The sequence below is a fragment of the Arabidopsis thaliana genome (assembly GCF_000001735.4).
Source record: "Arabidopsis thaliana chromosome 1 sequence".
Lineage (NCBI taxonomy): Eukaryota > Viridiplantae > Streptophyta > Magnoliopsida > Brassicales > Brassicaceae > Arabidopsis > Arabidopsis thaliana.
Window position 1 is genome coordinate 19,703,651 of NC_003070.9, and position 27,383 is coordinate 19,731,033.

General features: G+C 31.7%; 6 protein-coding genes, 1 non-coding gene and 1 pseudogene across 8 annotated transcripts; 6 read left to right on the forward strand and 2 right to left on the reverse strand.

Moving 5' to 3' along the window:
- The first annotated feature begins 2,396 nt into the window (after positions 1–2,396).
- On the forward strand, positions 2,397–3,235 carry AT1G52905 (uncharacterized protein). The gene is made up of 2 exons (NM_202283.2): positions 2,397–2,610; positions 2,735–3,235. The coding sequence occupies exons 1-2, from the start codon at positions 2,580–2,582 to the stop codon at positions 2,845–2,847; spliced, it is 144 nt and encodes a 47-aa protein (NP_974012.1). The 5' UTR covers positions 2,397–2,579; the 3' UTR covers positions 2,848–3,235.
- A 1,125-nt stretch (positions 3,236–4,360) lies between these two features.
- Positions 4,361–5,673, forward strand: AT1G52910 (fiber (DUF1218)). The gene is made up of 3 exons (NM_104169.4): positions 4,361–4,553; positions 4,962–5,167; positions 5,247–5,673. Exons 1-3 carry the CDS (start codon positions 4,464–4,466, stop codon positions 5,476–5,478), a joined length of 528 nt encoding a protein of 175 aa, NP_564617.1. The 5' UTR covers positions 4,361–4,463; the 3' UTR covers positions 5,479–5,673.
- On the reverse strand, positions 5,345–5,543 carry AT1G07847. The gene has a single exon (NR_139321.1).
- Positions 5,625–7,431, reverse strand: GPCR (G protein coupled receptor). Its single transcript, NM_104170.3, has 6 exons — positions 7,228–7,431; positions 6,916–7,094; positions 6,733–6,844; positions 6,523–6,639; positions 6,126–6,440; positions 5,625–6,048 (listed from the first exon to the last, which is right to left on the reverse strand). The coding sequence occupies exons 1-6, from the start codon at positions 7,396–7,398 to the stop codon at positions 5,710–5,712; spliced, it is 1,233 nt and encodes a 410-aa protein (NP_175700.2). The 5' UTR covers positions 7,399–7,431; the 3' UTR covers positions 5,625–5,709.
- Positions 7,432–7,528: 97 nt separating this feature from the next.
- AT1G52930 (Ribosomal RNA processing Brix domain protein) lies at positions 7,529–9,658 on the forward strand. Its single transcript, NM_104171.3, has 7 exons — positions 7,529–7,819; positions 7,918–8,059; positions 8,394–8,472; positions 8,649–8,773; positions 8,869–9,039; positions 9,124–9,222; positions 9,316–9,658. Exons 1-7 carry the CDS (start codon positions 7,611–7,613, stop codon positions 9,451–9,453), a joined length of 963 nt encoding a protein of 320 aa, NP_564618.1. The 5' UTR covers positions 7,529–7,610; the 3' UTR covers positions 9,454–9,658.
- A 3,093-nt stretch (positions 9,659–12,751) lies between these two features.
- On the forward strand, positions 12,752–20,075 carry PAP5 (purple acid phosphatase 5; the record flags this gene model as incomplete). Its single annotated transcript, NM_001333566.1, has 7 exons — positions 12,752–12,802; positions 17,059–17,268; positions 17,372–17,480; positions 18,951–19,177; positions 19,241–19,371; positions 19,454–19,796; positions 19,880–20,075. Coding segments are annotated over 6 exons (729 nt in total). The 3' UTR covers positions 19,455–19,796; positions 19,880–20,075.
- A 496-nt stretch (positions 20,076–20,571) lies between these two features.
- AT1G52942 lies at positions 20,572–20,938 on the forward strand (annotated as a pseudogene). Its single transcript has one exon.
- An 894-nt stretch (positions 20,939–21,832) lies between these two features.
- On the forward strand, positions 21,833–24,385 carry AT1G52950 (Nucleic acid-binding, OB-fold-like protein; the record flags this gene model as incomplete). The annotated part of the gene is made up of 10 exons (NM_104173.2): positions 21,833–21,979; positions 22,076–22,340; positions 22,443–22,539; positions 22,633–22,757; positions 22,838–22,922; positions 23,008–23,137; positions 23,226–23,410; positions 23,507–23,630; positions 23,723–23,935; positions 24,028–24,385. 10 exons carry the CDS (start codon positions 21,833–21,835, stop codon positions 24,355–24,357), a joined length of 1,701 nt encoding a protein of 566 aa, NP_175703.1. The 3' UTR covers positions 24,358–24,385.
- Positions 24,386–27,383: the final 2,998 nt, after the last annotated feature.

Here is a 27,383-nt window from a genome sequence, read left to right on the forward strand (position 1 = left end):
TTTCCCGTCAAAGAAGCTAACCATGTGCGTGAAAATTCTTTTCCTCGCAATACGAGTTAAAAGAGAGATTTTTTAATTAAAATCTTTTGTTTTTCGTGGTCTCTATTATTTTGAAGTATCAGACAATCTTTTTTTTTTTCTATCTCCAACTTAAAAGAATTATTCAAGAAATTAAGTCAACCAATATATAGATGTTCTAAGTTATAAGAATATATCTGACTTCTACAGATCTCGATGATTAGTCTGAGTTTCAGACTTTCAGTCCAAAATCAATTCAAGTTACTAGAACAATAGTTAGGATATTTTATATACATATATTTTTTTAACTTATAGAACATCATATTCTTCTTCTTTTTTTTGAATTAAATTTAGAAATTTCGATCAAAATCCTGAATCTCAAAAACTAAAATACAACATGATTGGTGCACATTAAAAACTCTAAGCATAAATTTTAGACTAATAAGACTACTTCTAACGGGTGAGATGATGAGAATCCCTAAAAACCAAAAAATATTAATAATTTAATTTTATAATTATATTTTAATTTTTTAAATATAAATTGATTACTAACAAAACTACATGTGTATCTTTGTTGCTCAGACTGTCCCTTAAATAAGGGTTTTTAGAACCCCTCTCTCATTTTTCTCTTCTTTTTTCATTATTTTCCTTTTATTATTGGAAGAACATAATTAATAGAGACCACCGTTGCAGATGCTCTAATATACATTATGTTGCTACCAGTTATAATTATAAGTGATCAATAATTTGTCAAAAGAATATGAATATTGTGGCTTACCAAAAAAGAATATGAATATTGTCATATAAGGTTTTTAACAACACGATGATATCAATCATAATAACATTTTGTTTTGATAAAAATCAATCATAATAACTACATACATTTAGACAAGCTTTTAATTTTAATTAAAACAAAAAATATTTAGAAAATATTTGTAATAGAATGCAAAGAAAATGTTAGAGTACCTTTAACATTAGTTTCTTGATAGAATTCTTAACAATAAAAAAAGAAAAATAATTAAATTAAGAGAAAAGAGAGAGAAAAACTTTAAGAGCACTCTCAATGAGAGTTTCTAAACATGAGTTTTTTAAAAAACATCAAAGTGTAACTATAGATAAATAATATTTTTAATCATATACTCTTAATTAAGAGATTCATCTAATATTTAAATAATATATATTTTTTGTCTTTTTTATTAAGAACCATGTTTAATAATATTTTTATAATTGATTTTGAAACTTTTGAAGTTAAGAGTTTGGATAAGAGTTTCAGTTTTTGGTAGACTCTTAAGTTGGTGTTCTAAAAAGAAAGATTAATTTAAAATGAGAAATATAAACATTTTAATTTTAGAAAACTTAATAATTAGTGAAATTCATAATATTTGAAATATACATGATATAAAAGTTTAAACATACATGACATAAACATATTTGAAACGCATCGAATCGCTGACTTCGTTTAATATTTCTCTTCTACCTATGAAATACTGACACGTGTACGAATCTTAGATTATATTTTGGCTTTTATATAAAAGTCATCTCTTAGCAATATTAAATATTAAATAATAGTTTTAATATTTTTAAAAAATAGAATAAGAGATTATTGTTTTGGATGCTCTAAAAACTCTTAGCTAAAAGACAGTATAACAAATCAAAAACACATATAACTCAATTATTGGTCTATTTATATTAAATAATTAGAATATAAATATAAAATTAAAATATTATTATTTTTATATTTTTAGAAATTTCCATTGTGTACGCACGTTTATGACTTGTGAGCAAACCTCATGAGTTTTTATATTGTTTATTCATGGCAACTAAGAAAGCAGAATTTCCAAATTATCAATATTTTATTATAGTTGGCACTTCTGGGATCTTTGAAGATCAGTAAATTTTGGTTTACTTGTTTTGAACTACTAATTGGTAATTACCCAAGAACACTAAAGTCCTGACTCTCTTGAAATACAACGAAAAAATACAGAAAACTAAAAATCTTCAAAACAAATGATAATACGAAAGAAAACCAATTAAAATGAAAACAACTAAAGAAGCAACTTTGACGGAAAAAGCTATAAGAAAACTAATAGTGTTACCATGAATATACCGCAAGGCAATTGGCCTTCCTCAATACTTTGGATATATATGTGTATTGTGGATATATATGTGGATCCAACTTTTACAGTTTTTCGTAGGCCTGGGATTACGGCAGGAACCGAGCAAACCGACCCGATTAAACCGATAATTTCGGTTATCGGCGAAAACCGAAGATACTGTAACTAACCGTTCGGCGAATTTAATTTTGGTGTTCGGATTTCGGGTCGGGTCGGTTCGGCAATCGGACCGATCGGTTTATTAAAATATGCAATCATATATAAGCTTAACCCTAGTCAATAACCCTAATTTGTTTTATTTTGCTTCTTCACTGCCTCTTACAAACCAAGTGAGTCCTTCTCCGATCTAAAAAACATTCTTCTCCAATCTATTCATCATCACATCTCTTCTCCTTCATCAATTCATTATCATCTATTCATCTTTATCCTCTAAAAACTCAATCATTCATGTCTAAATCTGTCCTCGACGAACTTAAACGTAAGATTTGTTCAGATTTGATTATTGGTGTTACTTGTTTTTTTTTGTAGTCTCGTGTCTTTGTTCTCTAGATCTTAGGCTTGTGTTTATTTCAATAATTTAGTTGTTTTCTTTCTTGTTTCAGTGAGAAAGCGAGAAACCGACTCATCAACCTTGTTTAATGCAATCTCGCTTAAAGCTGGAATAAGAAAGTTTGAGATCGCCGTGGACGAGGCCGTCATCGCCCGAGCCTCATAGTCGGAGTCGCAGCCGTCACACTACACACAGCTTTTTCAAAACCCTAAAATTTTTACAAGTCTGGGCTTATTAATTGTGGGTTGGGCTTATTGATTGTATGTTGGGTTTTGTTAAGTGTATTGGGCTTTTATTTTGTTGTATTTGTAATAGACCAATTTCTTTTTTAATGTGTAAACCGGATAAACCGAAGAAAAAAAAGAATTTGGTTCATATTCGGAACATATTTTTTAGGCTATAACCGACCCGAACAAACCGACGTCCGAACCGACCCGAACCGAATTTCAATTCGGGTCTATTCGGTGAGATTTTTAGAAAACCGAATTTCCACCAAACCGAATAACCCGATCCGAATAACCCGGTTTAACCGAACTCCCAGGCCTAATTTTTCGGAGCAAACTCGCAATATATTGATCCAAAATATCTAAAGAGAATTGATCTCTGATGTAAACTCATGTAAAAACTTCACACTTCAAATAAAAACCATTAGTCCACCCAACTTGATTAATATGAAAAACCATTAATATATTTTTTAGTAGTTCACTTTTAGTTATAGTTTAGCCGACTAAGGTTACAAACTTTCCACCAATACCCTGAGAATCTAGACATGAAGAAGACAAGAAAACAATTTTTTATATTTTGGTTTTTTTTTTTTTTTGTAGTCACTACGCATGAAGAATTGAATTCGTGCAGTAGTTATCATTTAATAAGATACGTAATTATCATAGACTTCTTCTCAAGAAATGAAACTAAGAATAGAGTCTTGACGAAAAAAAAGAGAGGTGAGAATAGAGTCTCCTCCGTTGACAAAGACAAAACTCGACAACGAAAAAAACACAAGGGAACACAACAAAGTAATGTGCCAAATTCGAAAAGCCCATGTATGTAATATTGATTGCGTGCGGATGCAAGATCCGGGTTTGTTGAATCAAAAATACTGGAAAAATACTAGCATCGGAGTGCATCGATTAATCAAAAATACTAGTCCAAAGATCATCGACAACGTGGACCCTATATGAGGATGCAACTCGGAGTGCCTAACCTGGAAAACCGGATTCCGGTTAAACCATTGCACATTTATTTACATGACCGCTAACGGTAGATCCGCCGTTTTAGACTGGTGACTGTTATGATTATCTAATATCGCATTCAATTCCATTAATTCTCATTATAACTCTTCTTTTAATCTTTCGTTAACATTCCTAATTTTACGTTTCTTTTCCCACAAAACCAGTTTTTAAAAACTTAACGATTTATATTTGTTTAGGGAAAATTAGTATAAGAGCTTTAATTATTAAACAAGTTATATATGATCCCTTTAATTAACCCGTAGATAAAGCAAATGAAACCCCCCACCTGCACCACGTTATTAGTCTATTGACGTTAGTTCATATACTTAAGTGAAACTTATTTTTTTAATTAAATCGTGTTGTAAAAGGCAACGAATTTGCGTTGTCTTTTTTTTTTTATTAGTAAAGAAATAGTCATTTCATTTTCTTTAATTCGGTCACAAGTCTCTTGACATTTTCGTCTATATATATATTAGTATTATCAAGAAAACGATCCATCTTCGAGGGAAAGAGAAAGATCACAAGAAAAGCTCTCTCAGAATAATCGCAATGGCTTCAAAGCTCGTGATCATCATTGTGTTCATTCTAGATCTCATTGCTGTTGGATTAGCCATTGCTGCCGAACAAAGAAGAAGTGTCGTAAGAATCACTTCTCTCTCTCTCTCTCTAATTTGTTTCTTTACTCTCTTTTAGATTTCTTGTTCTCTTGAAGTCAAATTTTGGTGATGAGATTGTAATCTTTATTTGGAACATATGTAGGATATAGTGTTTTGACTTTCAAATCAGTTTTGGTACAAAAATATGTGTCGGTGCGATTTCTTGTAGTGGACTCTTTCTCAGATCTGATTCAAGAATCTTGTTTCTTGATCGATATGGAGCTTCACATTGTGATTTGAAGATCTTTGTAGACTTTAAGACCTTTGTAGATAAGCGTAGCTTACTACATTGTTAGATCTCAGATTAGTGGTTTTTTGATGCAGAAGAAAATGGCTGAAGATCTATCATTTTGCTTAAGTTTCTTGGGCTCTTTTGTTTGTTGTTTTGCAGGGTAAGGTTGTTCCGGATGGTGAGAAGGAATTTGAGCATTGTGAGTATGGCTCAGACATAGCTACAAGTTATGGAGCTGGTGCATTTGTGCTTCTCTTCATTAGTCAAGTCATTATTATGGTGGCTAGTCGGTGTTTCTGCTGCGGCAAAGCTCTTAAACCCGGTGGTTCAAGAGCTTGTGGCATTATGCTCTTCCTTATTTGCTGGTAAAACTCTATACTTAACACAATCTCTATAATTTATGACTTTGACTTGACACATCATTCTACACTTGGTTTTGAACAGGGTGTTTTTCTTGATTGCTGAGGTATGTTTGCTCGCGGGATCAATCAGAAACGCGTACCACACTACGTACAGAAGGATGTGGAACATCGAAAACCCTCCTAGCTGTGAAGTGATCCGTAAAGGAGTGTTTGCTGCTGGTGCTTCCTTTGCTCTCTTCACTGCTATTGTCTCTCAGTTCTATTACATCTCCTATTCTCGTGCCCGAGACGGTTACCAAACCCCACATTACTAGTGAGTAGTGAGATCCAGAACAAGAAAAGCTAAACCCTGAATGAGTTTGTCCATTTATCCACTCACTGATCAATAGGATATTAAAATTTGATGATGTTAGTCATTTTGCTTCTTGCTTGTATCACAATTGTTTTTTTTTGTTTTCTTGTGATGTATAAAATCTTATTAATATAGACAGCTATTCTACATTTCAGTATCTAAGCTTATTGTTACAGTGTAAGTTTTATACATTTTAGAGTTCATAACCTGGAAACAGAGCTTGTGTTGGATCATTCATGTCGAGTAACATGTAGGCCATTCCTCCGATACCTTCAAAGAGAGAGAAGGGTCTATCTCCTCCATGCATTTGACCTTCTGAGATTAACTTCTCTGATTTATCGAGTAGGAAAGACGCGAAAGCTTTAGCGCGGTACAAATACTTTGGGTTTCTTGTTAACCGGTATAGAGAAAGAAACACGTATGTGTTTCCGCTGATACCGTGACAGATTCCTACTCGTTTAAGCAATCCACGGCTCCACACAACTTCTCCTGCCTCCATTGCTGCCTCTACAAATTCCTTAGTGTTATAAACCTGACGATATCCAGAAAATGAGTTTTGCATTGTGGTTTTACTTACTGATAAGAGTACTTCAATCAACAAATGATTACCTGAGCTGCCTTTACAAGTGTGAGAGCAACACCAGGAGCACCGTGACACCAGTGAACAAGGCGATCTGATTTGCTTCCTTCACTAGATAGGTAATTCCCGCTAGGAAAACGGTTTTGTATCATATAGCTTAGTGTACCTTTGACATCTTTGATTTCATCTGGTTCAAGTTCCGTATGCATCAAAACATTCATGATCCCAGCTAAACCGTGTGCAGCCCCCCAGTACCTCTTCCCGTGCCACTCATACATCAATGGACAAGTTCCTTTATTCCCGAGTTGTCTTCCTGCCCTGAAGATTTCCTCAACCACTGATCTCTGAAGATATAGAGATATCATAAAATCTTGAACTTTCTTGAGTAAGTCAATTAACCAAAGAAATTTTATAACTTTATTATACCATTCGTTCAGATGATATACTCTCCTGACCAATATGCTTATTCAAGAACAAACACGCCCACAAGTATCCTGCTCTACCATATAGCAACTCATATGGCAAGTCACTAGGAAGCCTAATCTGTTAAACAGATCAAAGTTGCAACACTCAAGCAAAGTATAGAACAAGTTATCTATTTTCACTAGAGCAAAAGAAACTGTAATTAGTAATTACCCCTCGGAAACGGGCTAAGTAACGATCATATAACTGGTCATCACCTAAACACTTCGCTGCAACAGCACCAAGAGCACATACACCAGCATAGCCACATATAAATGTCACTCGCCTGATAGAAACCACAATCATTACCCCGAAATGAATTCATGAAAATTGGATCATTGAAGAAAATTCACTTACTCAGAATCTCTTGAAGCTACATCACAAGCTTCAACATTCTCTAAGCATAGCTTAAGATCATCTTCATTTCTAGTAACCTGATAAGATTTGAACAAGAGATAAGCTGTCCCAAGAACTCCAGTATACAAGTTATAATCTCGAACACGTTTTCCAGATCGTTCCCATGTCTCCCAGACTACCTAAAACAGAATCACCACACAAACAAGAGAAAACACAACTTCACTAGACTAAAGAAAAGTCATAAATTCATTATAACTACATAACTTCATTATAACTCAAAATCATATATAATCAAATTGAAAAGTGAGTTACTTTATCTTTGATGCTTAGAGCATATCTGTGAAGCTTCTCTGAGAATGATTTGTACGGAAGTGATAGCAGTTTCGTCAACGAATCTTTACATTCGGTAACAGTTTCTTCTTCTCCGGATAAATCTTCCGGTACAAACTCCGGCATCTCATTTCGGAAAAACCGTTCTCCCATATCTCTCTTTCTCTCAGCGGTTGCTGCAGAGGACCGCGAAGAACAGAGACTAACGACGAAGTGACGAAGTGACACATCGTTACCATTATTAATGGGCCTTAAGTTAAGCCCAATAATGACCGGCCCATGATTTTTTCTCTCTGTTTCGTCTCTGACCTTAAAACACTTGCTAAAACCCTAGAGAAAACGTCTCTACGCGGAAAAACAAAAAAATGGGGAGGAAGCGGAAGCACAGTGAGACGGAAGCTCCGGCGCCGGTGAAAAAGAGCGATGAGCCTGCTCCGGATAGACCCAAAAGGACTCTATTGGGATGGAAAGATAAGAGTGAAGGTGAAGCTGAGAAAGCTAAAGCTTTGACTTCATCTGGATTCAAGAACAAAGAGAAGGTTTTGGTGACTTGTTCTCGTCGTATCAGTTTCAGGTTGAGTTTAAATTGCTAAATTTGTTTCCTTTCTTTTGGTTTTGATTTCGTTTTTAGGGTTTGAAATTGATTTGTTTATTGGGGATTTTTGTGTGAAGGTATCGGAGTTTGATGTTGAACATTGTTTCACTTCTACCACACTGTAAGAAAGACAGTAAAGTTGAAGCAAAGAGTAGCAAAGGCGCGACTTTGAATGAGCTCATTGAGCTTAAGAATTCTAATTCCTGCTTGTTCTTCGAGGTAAAGTTTCCATCTTACTTATTTCTAGGCTTAGTTTTTGTTCCATGTAGTCAGATTTGTTCCTTTACTGTGGAATGTTTGACTCAAAAGTCAAACCTCAGAAACTTGTGATTAGAATACTCGATGGAAGCTTATGTATATGCATATTGATGCAAATGGACAATCTTTGACTCTATTGGTATTTAGTATTTGTTCCATGTCATCAAAATTTGATAGTTATCCCAAATTGTTAGGGTTTGGTTTGTTGTGGAAGCTTAATATATGCATATTGATGTAAATGTACAATCTCTGAATGTATTGGTTGATTTGTATTTGTTTATGTTTCCATTTTCAGTGTAGGAAACATAAAGATCTTTACATGTGGATGGTCAAATCCCCTAATGGACCATCTGTGAAGTTTTTGGTTAAAGCTGGTAAGAGTCGAGATCCTCTGACTTTAGTTTAAGTGGCAAGAGCTGATAGATCTAGTCACGTATTTAGCTATGATGGGTTCAATCAGCTTGTGTCTTGTTCTATATCTGAGTTCTGTTTCTGTAACTATGTATTTTTTGGTAAAAGGATTTTTACTTTTGTTCTCTGTATATTGAAGTGCACGCAATGGAAGAGATGAAACTCACTGGAAATCATCTCAAAGGGTCACGTCCACTTTTGACATTCTCATCCAATTTTGATAAAGATGCGCACTGGAAACTCTTGAAGGAGATGCTTACTCAGGTTGTTGCCAGATTCATATCCTTGGATAATGTTTTTGGTCCATTAGTTCTCAAGACTTTCACATCCTAATTAGTTTTGTTTTGTTTATCTCTCAGGTCTTCGGAATTCCTAAGGAACACAGGAAATCTAAGCCTTACCATGACCATGTATTTGTCTTTTCAATTGTTGATGAGCATATATGGTTCCGAAATTACCAGATTTCGGTTCCTCACAATGAGTCAGATAAAATTGCAAAAGGTGGCCTGGATAAAATGACCCTTATCGAGGTTTGTGGACAAAGAGTTACAAACTTTTAATAATAGTCTTTCGACCATGGTTTTTGATTGAAATGGATACACTATTGACAACAGGTTGGTCCAAGGTTTTGTCTGAATCCAATCAAGATATTCGCGGGCAGCTTTGGAGGTCCTACTCTTTATGAGAACCCGTTATACGTATCTCCAAACCAGGTATCATTGATTAATCTCTTATTTGCAAGCAAAAGATATAACCAAATGAATCTTAGAACTTTCCTTAAGCAAATTTTAAATCAATGTATTTAGATTCGAGCATTGGAGAAGAGAAATAAAGCTGGGAAATTTGCTAAGAAGATCAAGGCGAAGACGAGGAAAAAGATGCATGAGCTCTCAAACCCGTTGGAGCCTGATGAGTTTGCAGATATGTGGAAAGATGATGAATGATCAGAGTTCAGGAAAATTGTATCACTTCACTTTGTCTTACTGTTATTTTAGTTTTGTCTTGTTTTCGCTCACTATCAAACATAAACAAAGTTTTGTCTTGCAATGATATGTTTCTAAGTTTCTTGACATCATTGAAAGTAAGGAACAAGCAACTCAGGATCATATCTTCACTTTCTCTTCTGAACGCTATTAATCTTTGCACAAGCATCGCCTTTAAAATTAGTTCTACATATAACTGATTATCAACATCTCTGATGCAGCGCATCTCAAATCGTTCTTCAAGTTTGGGCTAGCTCGTTATTTGGGTTTTGTTTCTCAAGGGCTTAATGTTTATTTGGGCTTTTAGGCTAGAGTTTTCATTATCTTTCTTTTATTTAAAGAGACGTAATTCATTATTGTATAGTCACAGGCTGATACTTGAATCACTTGCGCAGAGAATGCACTCCCGCTCAATCGATATACCATCCTAAATCTGGATCATTTCTATTTCCTAAATTTTATCCCTCCGCTTGAACAGAGCTTCTATTATGGCTAAAGAAAGAAGAAACGGTAAATCTATATGCTTCAATTCATGACATCGTCTAGTTTCCTTCCCATGACCAAGAGCCCACGCAGTTGTACCACAAGAGTATACTTTTGAGTCCTTGGTTACCATTGTGAATCTATCCCCCGTGGTTACTTGCATCTGCAAAAGTGAAGCAACTTGCATCATAACAATTCATGCTCTTCAAAACAATTTCTACTGCAACACTTACCAAAATCATCTAACTAAACTGACAAATCTAAGCAAAAAGTCCAAGTCTTTATCAAAGAAACAATATTTTGCCTCTTCAAGTCTTCACCAAATCCCGAGATTTATATCATAACCAAATGGTATGTAACAACAAGCCACGCTCTTTAAAACAATTTCCAAACTTTTATGAAAAAGAAAAATTACATTGCCTCTTGAAGTCTTCACCATAGCACAAGATTCATCAATGGACTGCATGAAACTCAAAACTTGCTTCCAGTTTCCCTCGCATCGTGCAACGAGTTCGTCCTGTTTCTTCAAAGACAAAGCATCGTAGATAGGATGCTCTAAGCATCGACTAGCGGCAGCGTGATCAGCCAATGATTTGAATAGGTCATGTTGGTTCAATTTGATAGGTTAAGTGTTCCTTTAGCATGTATGAGAAAGAGGATGAGGTCTGGAGGGAGAAAGGCTAAGGCCATGGAGAGATACTTGAGGAAGTTACTAAAGAAAAGTGGCTAAAGGAACAAAAAGACTATGAACGAAGTAGAGGCTTTCCTCTACTGTTATTCTATTATGTTTTGTTAAACTCTGCGTTTTGTGTTAAATGTCGAGGTCTTGTATTTAAAACGCCTTTTCCCTCATGTGAACATACAACTATAAACCTAAACCCATCGTCTTCTCTCCTTAGCGTTTAATGGACCATCGATCTCCCTTTTTCCGTTCTTTAAATCAGTTAGAGTGTTGTCGATCCACCAAAATCTCAGTTCTACGTTGCTCATATTGTTCCAGCGAAGATTAAAGGCCGTGATCTGATACCTTTTAGTCGGAAGCAGGAAGTTGATTCCATTAAGTGTAAGAAAGTCGATTCTATTTTTGTTAAGTTTACAAGTTGATTATTCTTAAAGGAAGAACTCGGCCCTACATCTCCCAGAGGCGGGATCCACACCAGGTTAAATTCATCTCCTTTAGAAAAGAGATCCCTCCTAACATGCTTCGAACTTCCACCTGAGAGATTTTACCACTGGTCCAACAGCTCGTTGGTTTTTTGATATGCTTAACGTAACTCACATTCTAAAATCACACTCTACGAGCTACATATACTAGTTGTTTTATCTCTTTTGTAAAAATTTTGTAATTATTTGTTGTTTTAGCATCATATTTTGAAAAATAACTACCATAGGTTCGTTTCTCTAAAACTCTTTTCCACAAACTCATCTTTAGTATATTCGTCTTGATTGCATGTTTAAAATCACAAACGTCCTCTAACTTAGATTTGATGTATATGCAGATGGCAGTAGCAAAAGAATCATAAGCACTTCATAAAACTAAAGTGGACTCCATACTAATTATTTACACAAGTTCATTATGAGATGTAAGTGGTGCTTTGCTCTTTTCTTTTAATTATTATTATTTAGTTATGTTTGTCTTCCAATTACTGTTTTAGAGGTTCAATACAATTTAGACCAATTTTCTCCAATCAAAGTTAATGTTTACGAATTCGTTTAGTTACGATGGTCATCTATGCCAGGTATATTTCCGGTTTTCTGAAAGCTATGTATTTGGTAGGTCTCACATACACTAAGGCCAATTCTGGTGAAAAAGGAAACAGAATCAGAGCAAGACGAATTATGATCGACCATTCTGGTAAGGTTTCGTAATTGGTGATTTTAAGTTCATCAATATTTGCAAATATAGTTTTTTGTTTGTTTGTTTGTTTGTGTTAATGTGTTCAAAGTATTTTTTTTTCTACCAGTGATTTCTTAATGACCTATCTATGATCTCTGTATGGAGTTGTAATTATTAGTTTATATCTCTTTGCTTTCTTCTTGGACACATGCACGTATTATAAATGTAAGTGTTTGTAAAAGGTATATAATTAAAATTGAATGTATTGATTACTAGATCGATGGAAAGAGAATTTCTTTGTAAGCTCAAGCTTTGTTACCACTTTCATCATAAATACGTATGTTTTGTTTCATTATTGCTCTCTTTTCTATGTAGATTCATGTTTTGCTCGATTTCCAAAGCTTAGAGTTCGAGGAAAATATAATGTGTGCTAAAGTTTAGTCTACCATCAGTTTGTCAAATTGATTCACGAAAATTATTTTCTTATTTTCTTTTAAAACCATTTTCTTATTTTCTTTTAAAACTTCTTAATTGATGAACTAATAATTCTATATTTTTTTTATACTTCTTGTTTGTTGTACCGATCATTAAGTTAGAACATTATAATATTATAAGAATAATTGTTGGCAGAAAAATTAGGAAATTGTAGGATTTTCTCTGATTTTTTTGTTTGAAAATGAAAAATAAGAATAATTCTTAGAATATTTTTCAAACTTATTATCTTTGGAATAAAATCTTCAACAAGAGAATATACCTAGTATTTTGTTTTCTCTATAAAAGCACATCGATCCCATCATAAAAATTATCATTTACAAAGCAATATTTACTAGAATTTTTTCAAAACGAAATGACGTTCAATCACTTAGCTTAAGCATCCTTGTCGTTAGCCAAGCTAGAGTCACCAGTACCCATGTCCGAGTATCTGAGCCATCTAAAAAAATGTCACTCGAAACATTTCCTCCTCCGGCCGGTTATAACGCTCCTGAACAAGTAATTTTCAATTTTTCTTTATAAAATCATTTTTTACTTATTATTTGTAGAATAATTGGATTGTATGCCCTAAATTTAACTAGAGATTTGAGATGTACACTATAATTTTTTAAATTTTGTGATATATCTAATTATTATTTTTAAATGACATTTTTGCTCATAATTAATTAAAAAAATTAAAAATGTATATAAAATAATTTGATTAATTAATATTTACAAATATTATTAAAAATCTAAAACACTATTATATACTCAAAAAATTATATTTTGTTTTGAGAAAATTTTAAATAATGATAAACTAAAACTAACAATTACGAAATAAATTATTAATTACCTGAACTTGGGTTAATTTAGTAAATCTTTTGGATAATGATTCACTACGGTTATATATAATTCAAATTTATTTTATTAATCTTTTTCATTAACAAATGTTTTGAGAGACATGTATATAATTACACTATTTTGATTTTTAAATTAATTACGAATATAAACTCAATAATTAAAATTTATTTATTGTAATATAATTATTAATTTAAACGTTATCACAAAAATATGTTTGTTTTTAAAAAAAACAAATTGACAGTAAAAAAGAATCTAGAATGTAAAAACCAATTAACCATCGGTTGTTTTAATATAAGTTAATGTAGATAAAAATTTAGTACAAAAATAAAATATAAATCCACAGTTTAACAAATCAAATTTTCTCAACAAATCAATGTTAAATTGATTAAAGTCAATAGTTATAAAAAATCGACTATGTAAACATCAATCAACTAAAATATAAGTTAACTGTTTCAAAATATGTCGATATAAAATAAATTAAGTCGACAAAAATTAAATATACTAGGATTGGACCCACACTAATTTAGTTTTCTGTATTTATGTAATGTGTATTTGTACGTATTTTGTTTTTAATAACGGACGTATTTTAAAATTACCGCAATGTAATATATTTTGATGTATTTTAATTAAAAAAGTTGTGATTTTGATTTAGGACGTCTATAGTTTAAAATCCTATAGATGATAGAAAAGTACATACTGATATTATGTAAAATGTGTATTATAGTTTCATATACTTAAAATTTAATCAAAATACAGATGTAATGTTTTATATAAATGGACAAAGTTGTGTAGATAATGAATGTTTATATAGTTTAGTTAGCTAATGCAATTAAATTTTAATTGTATAATATTGATTCTTAGTTTTTATGTTTGACTCTTTTATATACAAAATTCCAAAATAAGATCTCACAGAATAGATGCACCTAAATGGGTTTATTTGATTATTCTTTTGAAAATAATTTAAAAGAAAAACAATTCATTTTGAGTTAATACATTTCGGAAAGGAAAAAAAATTATCATTTATCTACTTTTAACTTTATTTTTGTTTATATATTAAAAATGTTATTAATTATTTTAATAATTAAAAAGATTAGTCAAATTTCGAAATATTTATATAGCTTTGGAATAATTAGCCATTTTGTAAAATAAATCCTGGAGTTGGAACTTACTTACAATGGCTGCCACTCGCTTTTAATTATTGGTTCTCTTTTGGTAATAAATTGATTAACAAACAAAAATATTCCAAATATATTTTAATCTCATATATCACGCAGTTATTTCTAAAATTTGAACCAGATTTCGAAAACTATTTAAAACAAAATATATTTGACAAACCAAAATACAATTGCAATCCCTTAAAATGAGCAAAACGCACCTAAATACATTTCTTATCAGTTCACTAAATCTTATTTCTCCTATATTTGAACTAGATTTTGATAACTATTTAAAACAAAAATTTGTTTGACAAACTAAAATATAATTGCAATCCCGTAAAATATTTATTTAAATTAGCGGTGTACCGCGGATTTTTTTTAACGGGACGGGTTTGGCGGAACGGGTTTGGAAGGATATTACTTAATAACAATTGTAAACTAAAAAATAGAAATATTTTATAGATAAACATAATTTGCAGACTTTTATATATACTAATTTTAAAAAGAAAAATTGTCTCCGCGGTGTACCGCGGGTTATAATCTAGTCTAATTTATAATGATTGTTCCATAATATGAAAATTTACAGAATATTTTTTAAAATAGTATATTTTAATAACTATTTATTAATAAGATTTTAAAGATTTAGATTTGATTTGTTATTTTTGTTATCGGATTTTTTGACTGAATATGTGGGATTAAATGTTTGGGTCAAAGTTTATTGAAACTGGATCTACTTTGCACCGACCCGTTTATTTTATTTTTTTTTAACTATTATGGGTAATTTAAATAATATGGGTAATTTTAACTACCGTAATAATGCTTATGAAAACTCTAGTTTTGTATTTCTAGTTTAATTTAAAGTTGTTGAAAGAAAGTATAGATAATTGATTATTTTCTTTTAACTACTAACTAATCCAATCTTGCTGGTATATATTGAGGTAATAGCAAATAACTATGGTATATCTTTCTTATTTTGAGCAAATCAGGTTATATATTTAAAGTATCCACATTCTAAACAAAAATATTATGGTTAAGTTGCACATCATGATTGTGAATATTAAATTATATAACGTAATTCGATTTTGGTATTTCAGTGTTATTTTAATAGAGCAAAATTTAAAAGCCTGAATTTACTTTTATCACGTAATATATTTATGTTATTTTTAGTGAACAACAAAATAAGTAAAAGCCAAAATTTGATTAAACAAACATTTATATAATTTCTTGAAAAAGAAATAAATAACAGTACCTCTAGACAACATAAAATATTAGCAACGTACGAGAATTTGTTTATGGAACTTGGAATGTCTCAAGAGGTTTCTTGCTTGTTTGTTTTGATCATTATCAAATAGATATGAAACTATTGTCTCGATGATCGTTCACGGTTTTGTTGTTAGACGATTGAGTCAAGACATACGCAACACATCCCTATATACAAAAATATTTAAAATATCATCATATTATAGGTTTCAGATATAATAGTATTATAATAATACACAAGCCAATGCTTTAGCATTAGATCGACAAAAAAAAAACTAAAACGTTTGTTGTTGGTGATAAAAGAGTAACTTGAGAATCGTAGAATTTCAATCGTTAGATTTATTTTAAACCAAAGAATTTATTATTTTCTAAATTATGGGAAATATAAATGCACAGATTTAATGGAATTATTAATAAATGTAAAATATTCTATAGAATAACCCATAACTATGGTAGCATATAAATCGGTTACAATATTGTTTTTTGTTACCACAAAAATTGGAATTTAATTGTTTTTATCGTTTTGGAAAAGCTACCATAAACTTCGGATAATATATTGGTTGCCATAAACATTTGGTTTTTACTTTTTCCTAGATAATATCAATTTGTTAAACAAAAAATAACTAAGTTACCTTATAAATCGGATTTGTTATGGTCAATACTGTTTGGGTACTTAAAATCGAAAATGAAATTAAATTATCCGATTGAAATTATTCGGGTCAATTTATTTTTAATTTTGATTTTAATGACTCATTTCCGTTTTGTACTTCTCTTTTAATAATATAGAGATATTGACAGTTCAAAAAATTGACCTTATTAATAAGTCAACATATAATAAATTAAATCTACCATGAATAAACATGTCAACAACAAAAAATTATAAATCATTCAACAAAATAAATAAGTCAATAGTTCAACAAATCGATTATATTATAAATCAACTAGTCAAAACATAAATCGCCTGTTTTAAAATGAGTTGACTAAAATGAAAAAGTCAACAGTACTGAAAAATAAATCGATAATTTAAAAAGATCGACTTAATAATTAATATAAAACAAAATAAAATTTTACCAAAAAATAATAAGAAAAATAATTGTTTTTAATTTTAATTATATAATTTTGAATTACTTAATGTTTAGTAAATTACAAATCTTACTAATATTATCAAGAAGAATAGTTTTATTTTTATCTGTTTAAATTGTAGATAATGAATACTCTAAAAATTGTAAATAAGTTTTTATTTTATTTTATTATTAATAAATAATTACGAATGAAAAATAGTTAAATCGAGTGTAGTTTTCAACGATAAAATAATGCTTAAATAAAAGGTGATAATGGTAAATTTTTAATATAAAAAGAGTAATTTTCAAATTACGATAAAAAAAATTGAGTGTAGTTTTCAAATTCATTATAGAATTTGGTAAACTTATAAAAATCTCTCATTATTTATTTCTTTCGCCACTTGGGACTTATGAGCTTTCACTCTTGCTCTTTTCTCAGGTTCACATAACGCAAGGAGATCACAATGGTCGAGGTATGATCATCTCGTGGGTAACGTCATTAAATGAGGATGGTTCTAATGTCGTAACATATTGGATCGCAAGTAGTGATGGTAGTGATAATAAGAGTGTTATAGCGACAACTTCGTCCTATAGATATTTTGATTACACATCTGGTTATCTTCACCATGCCATCATAAAAGAGCTTGAGGTATTATAAATTTATTTGACTATCTTCCAAGTAATATATATATATATATACTTAAACAAGGTTTGTAAGTAAATTAACCTCTTTTTTTTTTTTCCTCATTCAGTATAAAACTAAATACTTTTACGAGCTTGGAACAGGTCGCTCCACTAGACAATTCAACTTGACTCCTCCAAAAGTCGGTCCAGATGTTCCTTATACATTTGGTGTTATAGGTACGTAGTTTACAAATTCATAGTTTCAACATAGAGCTGTGCCTGGATTTTAATACTGTAAGCGAAATAAATATATAATTAATGTTAAAAAATTAGATATAAAATTAGAAAAAAAAATTCACAAAACAATTTGTCAAAATTTTTTTTTCGAAAAATAGAATTGATTTTGTTAGTAACCAAGACATGTAGTAATTTGTGTTAGTGTTTCATTATTATCGTCGTATCATCACTCGAGTTCTAATCTGATAAAATGTAAGTTGGGCATAATTCTACATTTAAAATAAAATCAGATGTCGTAGGCGAAAGTTTCTTATTTTATTGAAGTGGCACGGCTATGTAACAGAGTTATGCTTTGGGTTTTTAAAGATATATGTAGAAAGTTAAATATAGTAACCATAACATATAGCCTAATTATTTTATGATTAACAATTTCAAAGATTTTGTAAATGTTATTAAAAGATATTAAAGACTCAAAGTCAATAAGTGATTTAATGTATCTTGTTCTACTACTCTCATTTATTCCAAAAATGCATACATTTCTAAACTTGTAAAAATCTATATGAACGTTATTACTTCACAAATATACTATTACTAGTATTAAGCCCGTACTATGTACGGGACAAAACTTTAGCCAAATTTATAAATAAACCAACAATATTTAGAAATCTTTAGAAAAATTACAATCCCAAGTCTTTTGGTTACTGGATTTAATCGCAGGTCAAGTCTTACAAAGAGTTTTGGCTCAATGACAAAAGATAGGTAAGTAAAACTTACAGGTTCATTGTCACCAACCTGCTATTTGATTTTTCTTAACTTGTCAACCTGAAGAGAAAAAGAATCATAAGAAAATTCCATCAAAACTTAGAAGAAGAATGTGGATGTGATTTTATTTGCATAAACAATATAATCATGTAAACTTATAAGAGAATCGTGACAGAAATTTAGACACAAAGATGATTATTGATTTACAACGCTTAAGAACTAAAACTCAGGTCACCAATCTTTGAACTTTGAGACACGAAGAGTATTGTATTGTTGCAGGAAAAAGGAATCAGAAAAAATGATTTGGAAGCTTTTTGTATGAAATCATGTTGATGTTCTATTGTTGAAGAAGAGAAGCAAACTGGAGATATTGAGATCGTGGGTGTGAAGGGAGGTGAAGCAGTTGCAAGGAGTTTTTTTTTTTAATTGTAATTATTTTTCTTTCGAATAGTAAAAATTAATTAAAAATCTGAAAGTGTCAAAATTAGGACTTAAAACAGGTGTCAAGAGGAGAATGTTGTATTTATTGTAAAAGTGACTGTTGATTTAGTATAATTAGATGTATTAACAAATATGACTTGTTATTGTTCTAAAATTAGAGGCGTAGACGAGTATTTCTTAATTTAGTGAATAGACTTTGAGTTCAAGTTTTAACTATGAGTTTAAATATTTTGAACCTAATTTCAGTAATCTTATTTTTTTTTTAAGGTGATCTTGGACAAACATATGCCTCTAACCAGACATTGTACAACTACATGTCGAACCCGAAAGGCCAAGCGGTGCTTTTTGCCGGAGATTTGTCTTATGCTGATGACCATCCTAACCACGACCAAAGCAAATGGGATTCATACGGCCGGTTTGTGGAACCAAGCGCCGCATATCAGCCTTGGATTTGGGCTGCAGGGAACCACGAGATAGATTACGCCCAAAGCATAGTAAGATCCAATCTATATGTTTATCTCCTAGGTTCAGTATTAAATCATTAAATCTGCTTACAGGGCGAGACTCAACCCTTTAAACCGTACAAGAACCGTTACCATGTTCCGTATAGAGCCTCACAGAGTACATCTCCACTTTGGTACTCAATCAAACGAGCCTCGGCTTACATCATCATACTCTCCTCTTTATGGTATGATCTAAGACTCACACTCTATTATATTTTACTCTATATTACAATGTTAATGTTTTTCTTTTGTGACACATTATCATAGACAAGTACACACCGCAAAACTCGTGGCTCCAAGATGAGTTCAAGAAAGTTAACCGATCAGAGACTCCGTGGCTGATTGTTCTGGTTCACGCTCCATGGTACAACAGCAATAATTATCACTATATGGAAGGTGAGAGCATGAGAGTTACGTTTGAGCCATGGTTCGTCGAAAACAAAGTCGATATCGTCTTTGCTGGTCATGTTCATGCCTACGAGCGATCAGAGCGAGTCTCCAACATTCAGTACAATATCACTGACGGAATGAGTACTCCGGTGAAAGATCAAAATGCTCCGGTTTACATAACCATTGGAGATGGAGGCAACATAGAAGGAATCGCTAACATGTTAAAAAAGCTTTATATAGTGAATTTGACTAAAGCTTTCGTTTTGTGAATTGTTTGATTAAGATTATTTATTTTTCATATAGTTTCACCGATCCCCAACCAAGTTACTCGGCGTTTAGGGAGGCGAGTTTCGGACACGCCCTTTTGGAAATAAAAAACAGGACCCATGCACATTACACTTGGCATAGAAATAAAGAAGACGAAGCTGTTATTGCAGACTCTATTTGGTTGAAAAATAGATACTACTTGCCGGAGGAAGAGACAATTTAGGGTCGAGCTTATTTGGTTTCTTTTAAGAATCTTTGTTTCTCTTTTTAATAATAAGACTAGTGGAGTGTTTTATTGTTCTTTCAACATTTATTTAACTTATTTTCCTTAAATTTATTTAAATTAACGAAATGTGAAAATCATTTCTCTTTTAATAATTCCACTATACTTGTGGCAAGCTATAGTCCATGAGATGAGTAGTAGTGATGAACATAGAGTTAAAGAGAAAAGATAAAGAGAAGATAGAAAATATAGAAGAGGTATAGACAAAGGGAGAGACAAACGAACAGAAGAACCAGAGGCATTTTGCTTTCACTTTGGATTCACAAAGCCTATAACTCACATCTAAAGAGGGATACTAAGGAGAAATCTCTCTCTCTCTCTGTCTTCTTACTCTTCTCGCTTTTGTCACCACAACAACTAAACTAGTCATGCAATGAAAGCACATAATATGATCGGAGAGGAAGGTCACTAGAAGAAAAAGGCAACGCGGCCGGAGTTATGGATAGGATCATCAAGAAACAACGAAGAAGACAATCAACAAAACACAAATTGGGTTTGGTACAGAAGCACCAATAATAACCCAAGTACGAGCCACAACAATCAGATATGGCAGCAGCCAAGCCTCGATCTATATCCGGGTCAGATCGAGGTCTGTGATTTGACCACGTCATCGAGATCTCTAACGATAAGCTGTCAAGACTCAAGAGTATGGAAACCAAGCCAAGAAAGGGTGCACGCACGGGCGTTGTAGAACTTGCTGCAAGAGTCACGGGCTCCACTGTCCCACCCACGTGAGGAGCACGTGGATCCCCATTGCCAAACGCCGTGAGGAGCACGTGCTGCTACAGACGCCAACCTCCAACCCAACCGGCTACTTTAGACTCATCAGGTTTGGTTTCACTAGTTTTTCATTGTTGTTGCGTAATAAATCTTTATTTGTACTAGATAATGCATCACTTTTACTTTGATCAAATATCATTTGTAAACGGGTCAAAGAAAAAGATCTCCTAAAAACATAATAATTTCAAAATGGTTTACATCCTACTATATTATTTGGGAAGTACATTTTAAAAATAACCTTGATTTTGTAAATTAATTACATATCAATGCCATTGGAAAAATCAATTCAACCTTATTTTCTAAAAACAACAATATCTATTTATTAAACCACGGGTAAATGGATAATCAAACAAATATTTTTCTAATGGGTATATACCATATATTTCTACGATAATCATAATAGTTTACTTTAAACAAAAATTTTCAAAATCTTAACAAATATTTTTCTACTTTATAGACTTATAGATTTTGTAGAGAGGTTAGGATATTAGATATTAGATATCACGAATATTAATTAAAACACTCCACGACTTCAAAACAAGATATTGTTGTTTGAGAAGTTGCAAAGGTTAGGATATTATCACAAATATTAATTAAAACACTCGACGACTCAAAACAATATATTGTTATTTGAGAAAATGCAAAACGTATCTTTTGTTGTTTTGAACAATTTATGGTAAACGCATTTCTCGCAAAGATACGTTCGCAATTATTTCTCTTGGTATATCTTCCTCTTAACAAATAATATTCCATATAACAAATCGAAACACACTTATCAAATCGAAGATCTCTATCTAAATCGAAGATCTCTATCTATCTAATCCACCCAGCACTTATTATAAATAAACGTGAGTAGGAATACCTTCACGATATCAATGTGCCTTCTCTCATAAACCAATTCATTACTCACTGCAAAACCAAACAAAATGGATGAAGTGAATCCATACACAGCTATCAAAAACTTGAAACCGTTCAAAACCTCTTGGTGTATTCAAGTTAAAATTCTTCATGCGTGGAATCATTATACCAAAGGTTCTGGGATGTCTTATGAAATGATGTTAGCAGATGAGGATGTAAGTATTTTAGACTTTACAATTTGTCTATAATCTTAATGGTTGTCTTTAATTGTTTTTAACTCTCGCATTCACGTTTTCTTATGCTATTTTCAGGGAAATAAAATTCAAGCAGGAATAAAAAAGGAACATCTACTCAAACTACAGAGGTATGTGAAGATAGGACACTGGACAATCATCGAGGAATTTTCAGTGACTAAGGCGTCGGGACTATATCGATCAACAACTCATCCATACAGAATAAATATCCAGAGCTCTACTCGATTCTCCAACTCGCCAACAATTTCAGACGAGATTTGGCTTGATTTGGTGAATTTTAATGATGTGCTAAGTGGAACTTTAGATCAAAACAAGCTGGTTAGTGAGTGAAATTTGATATAATGAACTCTTTTAATCTTTTTATATATAACATAGATTAGTTATTATTCTCATTTATTGACTTTGTATATTACTCTTTATATAGATGTAATTGGTCAGCTTGTGAATGTTGGAGAAATCCAACTCTTGGATGTACAAGGCAAACCTACCAAGAAGATTGATTTCCAATTAAGAGACACTGAGTAAGTAGTATGCTAATGTTGCTGTTTCATCAATCTATTAGGAGTTTCATATTTGATCAAAAACTGTTTGTCATTTAACTTTTTTTGGTATAGCGATAACCGTCTACCATGCTCTCTATGGGGAAAATTTGCTGATCAAATCCACAAAGTTTCAAAGGAGTCTGTTGGTGGGATCGTGATTTGTTTAATCAGATGGGCCAAGCTGGGTCATTACAAAGGTATAACATTTCCTTAAAGTTTTATTACCCTATATATTACGTGCTAAAAAAAGTCTGATTGGTAATCTTTATTTTTTCAGAAATAAGGAGTATTTCTAATGCTTTTGACGCTTCTGAAGTTTTCATAAATCCTATCTTGACAGAGGTTGAAGAATTTAAGAACTTGTGAGTGTTGAACAAACATCTAAACGTTGTAACTTTTGACCTACATGATAAATCAGTGAGAACTTTTACTAATTCACTTTTTCAGACTTCCATCTGATGGGCTTGCCTTGACAATCATGGAACCTAAACCAAGATTTCAGCCTCTCAGGGTGCGTGAAGAGAGATCTAAACAATTTGAGAGGAAGACTATTGCAGAGCTTAAGGCATCGTTTGAGGTATAATGATACATCATAATTTATATATTCTCTTGGTTTAGTAGACTTTTAGTTATCTAACTTAAGAGACTTTTCGTTATTTTATTAGGTTGAAAAAGTCAAAATAATTTGTTCCATTTTGTCCATTGACTTGGACTATTCCTGGTATTATTATGCTCATATCAAATGTAACAAAAAGGTTTTCAAAAGCAAAAAAACCCTAAGCTCTGGTGCCAAGAAGATAATATACAGGTGTGATAAATGCGCTACTGATGTAACCAGCATTGAAGCGAGGTAATTGTGAAATTTATAATGCGTATCTACCTATTAGATCATTTTGTATATACCACATACATCAAGTTAAAATGACTAAGAGGCTTATTATCTTAGGTATTGGCTCCACTTAGACATTATGGATAACACAGGTGAAAGCAAACTAATGTTGTTTGATAGTTTTGTCGAGCCAATCATCGGGTGTCCTGCTACTGAACTTTTGGATGTCACAAATGAACAGGTATTTTTGTTTTATATTTAATACATTATTCAACAAATTTTTTGGATGAGTTAATAACCAAATGATCCTTACAGTATTTCATATCTTATTAGATTGATGAACCCCAACCATTGCCCGATGTTGTTAAGAACATCATTGGGAAAACATACCAATTTCTGGTATGCGTAGAGCAAGATAACATCTCTAGAGGGAATGATGAATACAAAGTCGCTGAGGTTTTAACAAGTCAGAACATCAATCAAGCTTTACCTATTAATGATTCTGTAAACCCTGTGGATCATTCTTCAATCAGTTCCAATGACCAGGTTATTCTAATTCTTAGTGTTATTGTCGTAATCTATAATATTTACCTCTATCATTTATTGAATGCGTAATTATTTATTTCTTGGTGATTTAGGTGTTAATGTTGACTAATAATTCTGAGAAGGAGGACAACTCTCAGACATTGAGCCGTACCCCATTATCAAAGAGGAAAGAAATTGTTGACGACGGATCTGATCAGTCATCCACAAGCAAAAAGCAATGTACTAAAGATAGTGATGAAACTGTCACAGATGTAACAGTCATTGATGTAGACAATCCTAATGATTGGCATGAGCCTAAGTTCTTTCATAAACTTGAAGAGGCAGCGCAAGGAAACCTCAAAGAAGTTAAACATGAACGAGAGAAGATTGTTCTGAAGAACATTAAAGTTGAGAAGATTGATGGGAAAAACGCTCCAAAGTGATTATTGTCCACACCACAATGGATTATCCAACTGCTCTAGGAATTGTTCAATGTTCAATAAGTATCTTAATGTCCTTTGTTTTATTTCACTCTACCAAATTGTTTTGCTAAGTTTCAGAATTTAGGGTTTATGTTCTCCATTCCTTATGTTTTTCAAGCATATTGATCATTTTATAATAAAACGATGTGTTTTAAAACTTTTTTATATGAGTACAGTAAAAGAAATGAAAACTATGTAGCGTATATACCTGTTATAACATGGACATGTCCTTCATGTGTTAGCCACTATTTTTCCTTAAAACCTAGATCAATGTTCCTTAAAACCTGTAATCGAAAACGAAACAGAGTAAACCATCTTTCTCATTACAGATAGTTTGAGAAATGAGCTAAGAAAATAAATCAAAACCAAAGATACTCTATTTGTACTATCAAATTAGAGACAAACATTCCCATGCGGAATTATGTGGGCTCCAAATAAAAAAAGATGAATATGATAGAAGGGGAAAAAAAATTGGGAAATTTACTAGAGTAACCCATATTTTATACATAATGACCCAAAAGGAATGCTAAAAATATGAGTTATTTGAGTAATAATTATACCTAAATTATCCTTGTTTTCCTTTGCAGAGAAAAACAATATTACAGAAATGCCATTACTATTTAATTCCAGCAAGGCAATAAAACCATATTTATTTACGAAAATGCCATCGTCGTTTTTGGTAAATTTGTGGCTCTTGTTGCGACGGATTTGTTATCGATCACAGATTTGTTGGTCAACCACAGATTTTTTACAACAGACTTGTCTTGTACCACAGACTTTACTGTGTTATGTTACGCCAGACTTTTTTTTTTCGCAGATTTTTTAACCGTGACTGATTTGTTTCATATAGTTTCCACAGATTTTATTTAAATTTCAAAAGTAAGAATGTTGAAACCAAATCTGTCACTGATTTGTTTTCCGGACCACAGATTTTTCTTTATGGTGGCAACAGATTTTCTATTTGCACCCAAAAATCTGTTGTGTTATAACAGATTTGTTAACCTCGAAAAATGTTATATAGGCATGACAGAGTTGTTTTGTGTAATCACAGATTTAATTAACTTGTTAACAAATCTGGTGTTTTACAACAGATTTTTGTTAAAAAAGAAAATTACTACACAGTCACATAGTGATAACAGATTTGTTTTTAGTGATGACAGTTTTGTTTTTCAGTGTCAAAGCATAACAGATTTACTCATGTCAATGTTATGGCCGATTTGTTTATGACTAGAATAACCTTTTTAGTAATAACAGACTTTTTTTGGCAGATTTATTTTTAAAATTTCGAAATTTTTTGTTATATGAGATTTATTAGCTAGCCCTCAATTAAATTATTTCCTGGTCTAATTGTATGTTAAATCCGGTTTGACTGGATTTTTTTTTTTTTTTTTGAAAACGTTACGACAGACTTTTATTAGCTGACAGATTTTTCCGAAATATTACCATATTTGAGTCAAGGAATATTCTCGTAACGCCTAGGGTTTTCTTACGGCAGATTTGTTTATGTTATTTCCATATTTGATGTTTAATGCATTAAATTGACAATAAAGTGTATATCTTTCTAAAATCAAAATTTTTGGTTTTTTTCCTTATTCTACACATATCAACTATTTCAATAAGATCTTTTGATTGCGTTTCCTTTTATCAATTTATATTTTTAATTTATATTTTTAATATAATCTTAATTTATATTTTTCAATTTATATTCTTAATTTATATTTTTTCATATCAATAAGATCCAGTTTTTTTCGGGATCTTATTCATTTATATTTTTAATTTATTTGATTCATAATTCGTTTTTTTTTTGCTAAAAATATGGTATTAAGGTTGATTAAGGTTAATTGGTCTTTTTACTTAAAATTGGAGTCATTTTAGTTAATCATTGCCAAGAGGAGTCATTCTAGTTATTTTTGTTAAAATTAGAGTCAATCTGAGCAAATTTCAGTAAAAAATTAAAGAATCATTTTGAGTGATCAAAATGACATATTTAAAAACGTTTTCAAAGTAGAAAACAGAGGAAATGCTCTCCATTTGCAAAAAAAAAAAAAAAAACACTTAGAAACATATTCACAAACATCTGGTGAACATAAAACTGTAAGAACTCAAGAAACAGAGTAATAACTTCACAGAGAAAAATCTAGAGGTGTATGTAATAATACCAATTCGTTGCCTAGATCCACAACAACATCTTGGTAACTACTCTTCTTGCCTTACACATACTTCTCAAACCAGCTACAGGAAAAAGTGCACAATTGAACTTAGATGTACTGAAAATTCGAGATTTCTGCTATGCATAAGCCTATATGACCTTAACAAGCGAATCGCTAATACAAGCGAATCGCTCGTACGGTCACCAAATCACGACCAGAGAGAAAGACCCAGATTGAGAAATAGAAGAATTTGCCCAACTGAAATTCGGGATTTTGTCAAATCGATTTCGCCCAACAAAACCAATAAAAATAAAAACTTTTGTTTTCCCTCTTTGTCAAAAAGGTTTTTTTTTGACGCCCCTCAACTTGAGTGAGGAAGAGAGATAGAGATCGAATTCTGATCTGAAAGAGGATGAAGAAGAGAGAATCTCAGCCGTTAGATACAATTACTTTGACTTAAAGTCAAATCCTTCTTCTTTTATTTTGAAGACACAAGTTGTTTACTTTTTTTCAGTTGTTGCAATAAATTGAAGACAACAAAAAAAACGTATCATTGATTCATCATAACATAAAGATTATACAAAGGACAAGATTTGAGACCAACATATGTTATTGAATCAATTGTTACAAGTTATACTAGATTTTATGGCCAAATGGAATTTCTATTTTTAAGAAACATGTTATACAAGGTATACCGTACAAGTTATACGGTGAGTGCATATGGCCAAATCGAATTTCTATTTTTTTGTGAGTTGACTACAAAAAAATCCCTTATAATTCACATGTTTAATCACTTATCACTATTTCTAATGGCAGCAATAGTGATGTAAATATAAT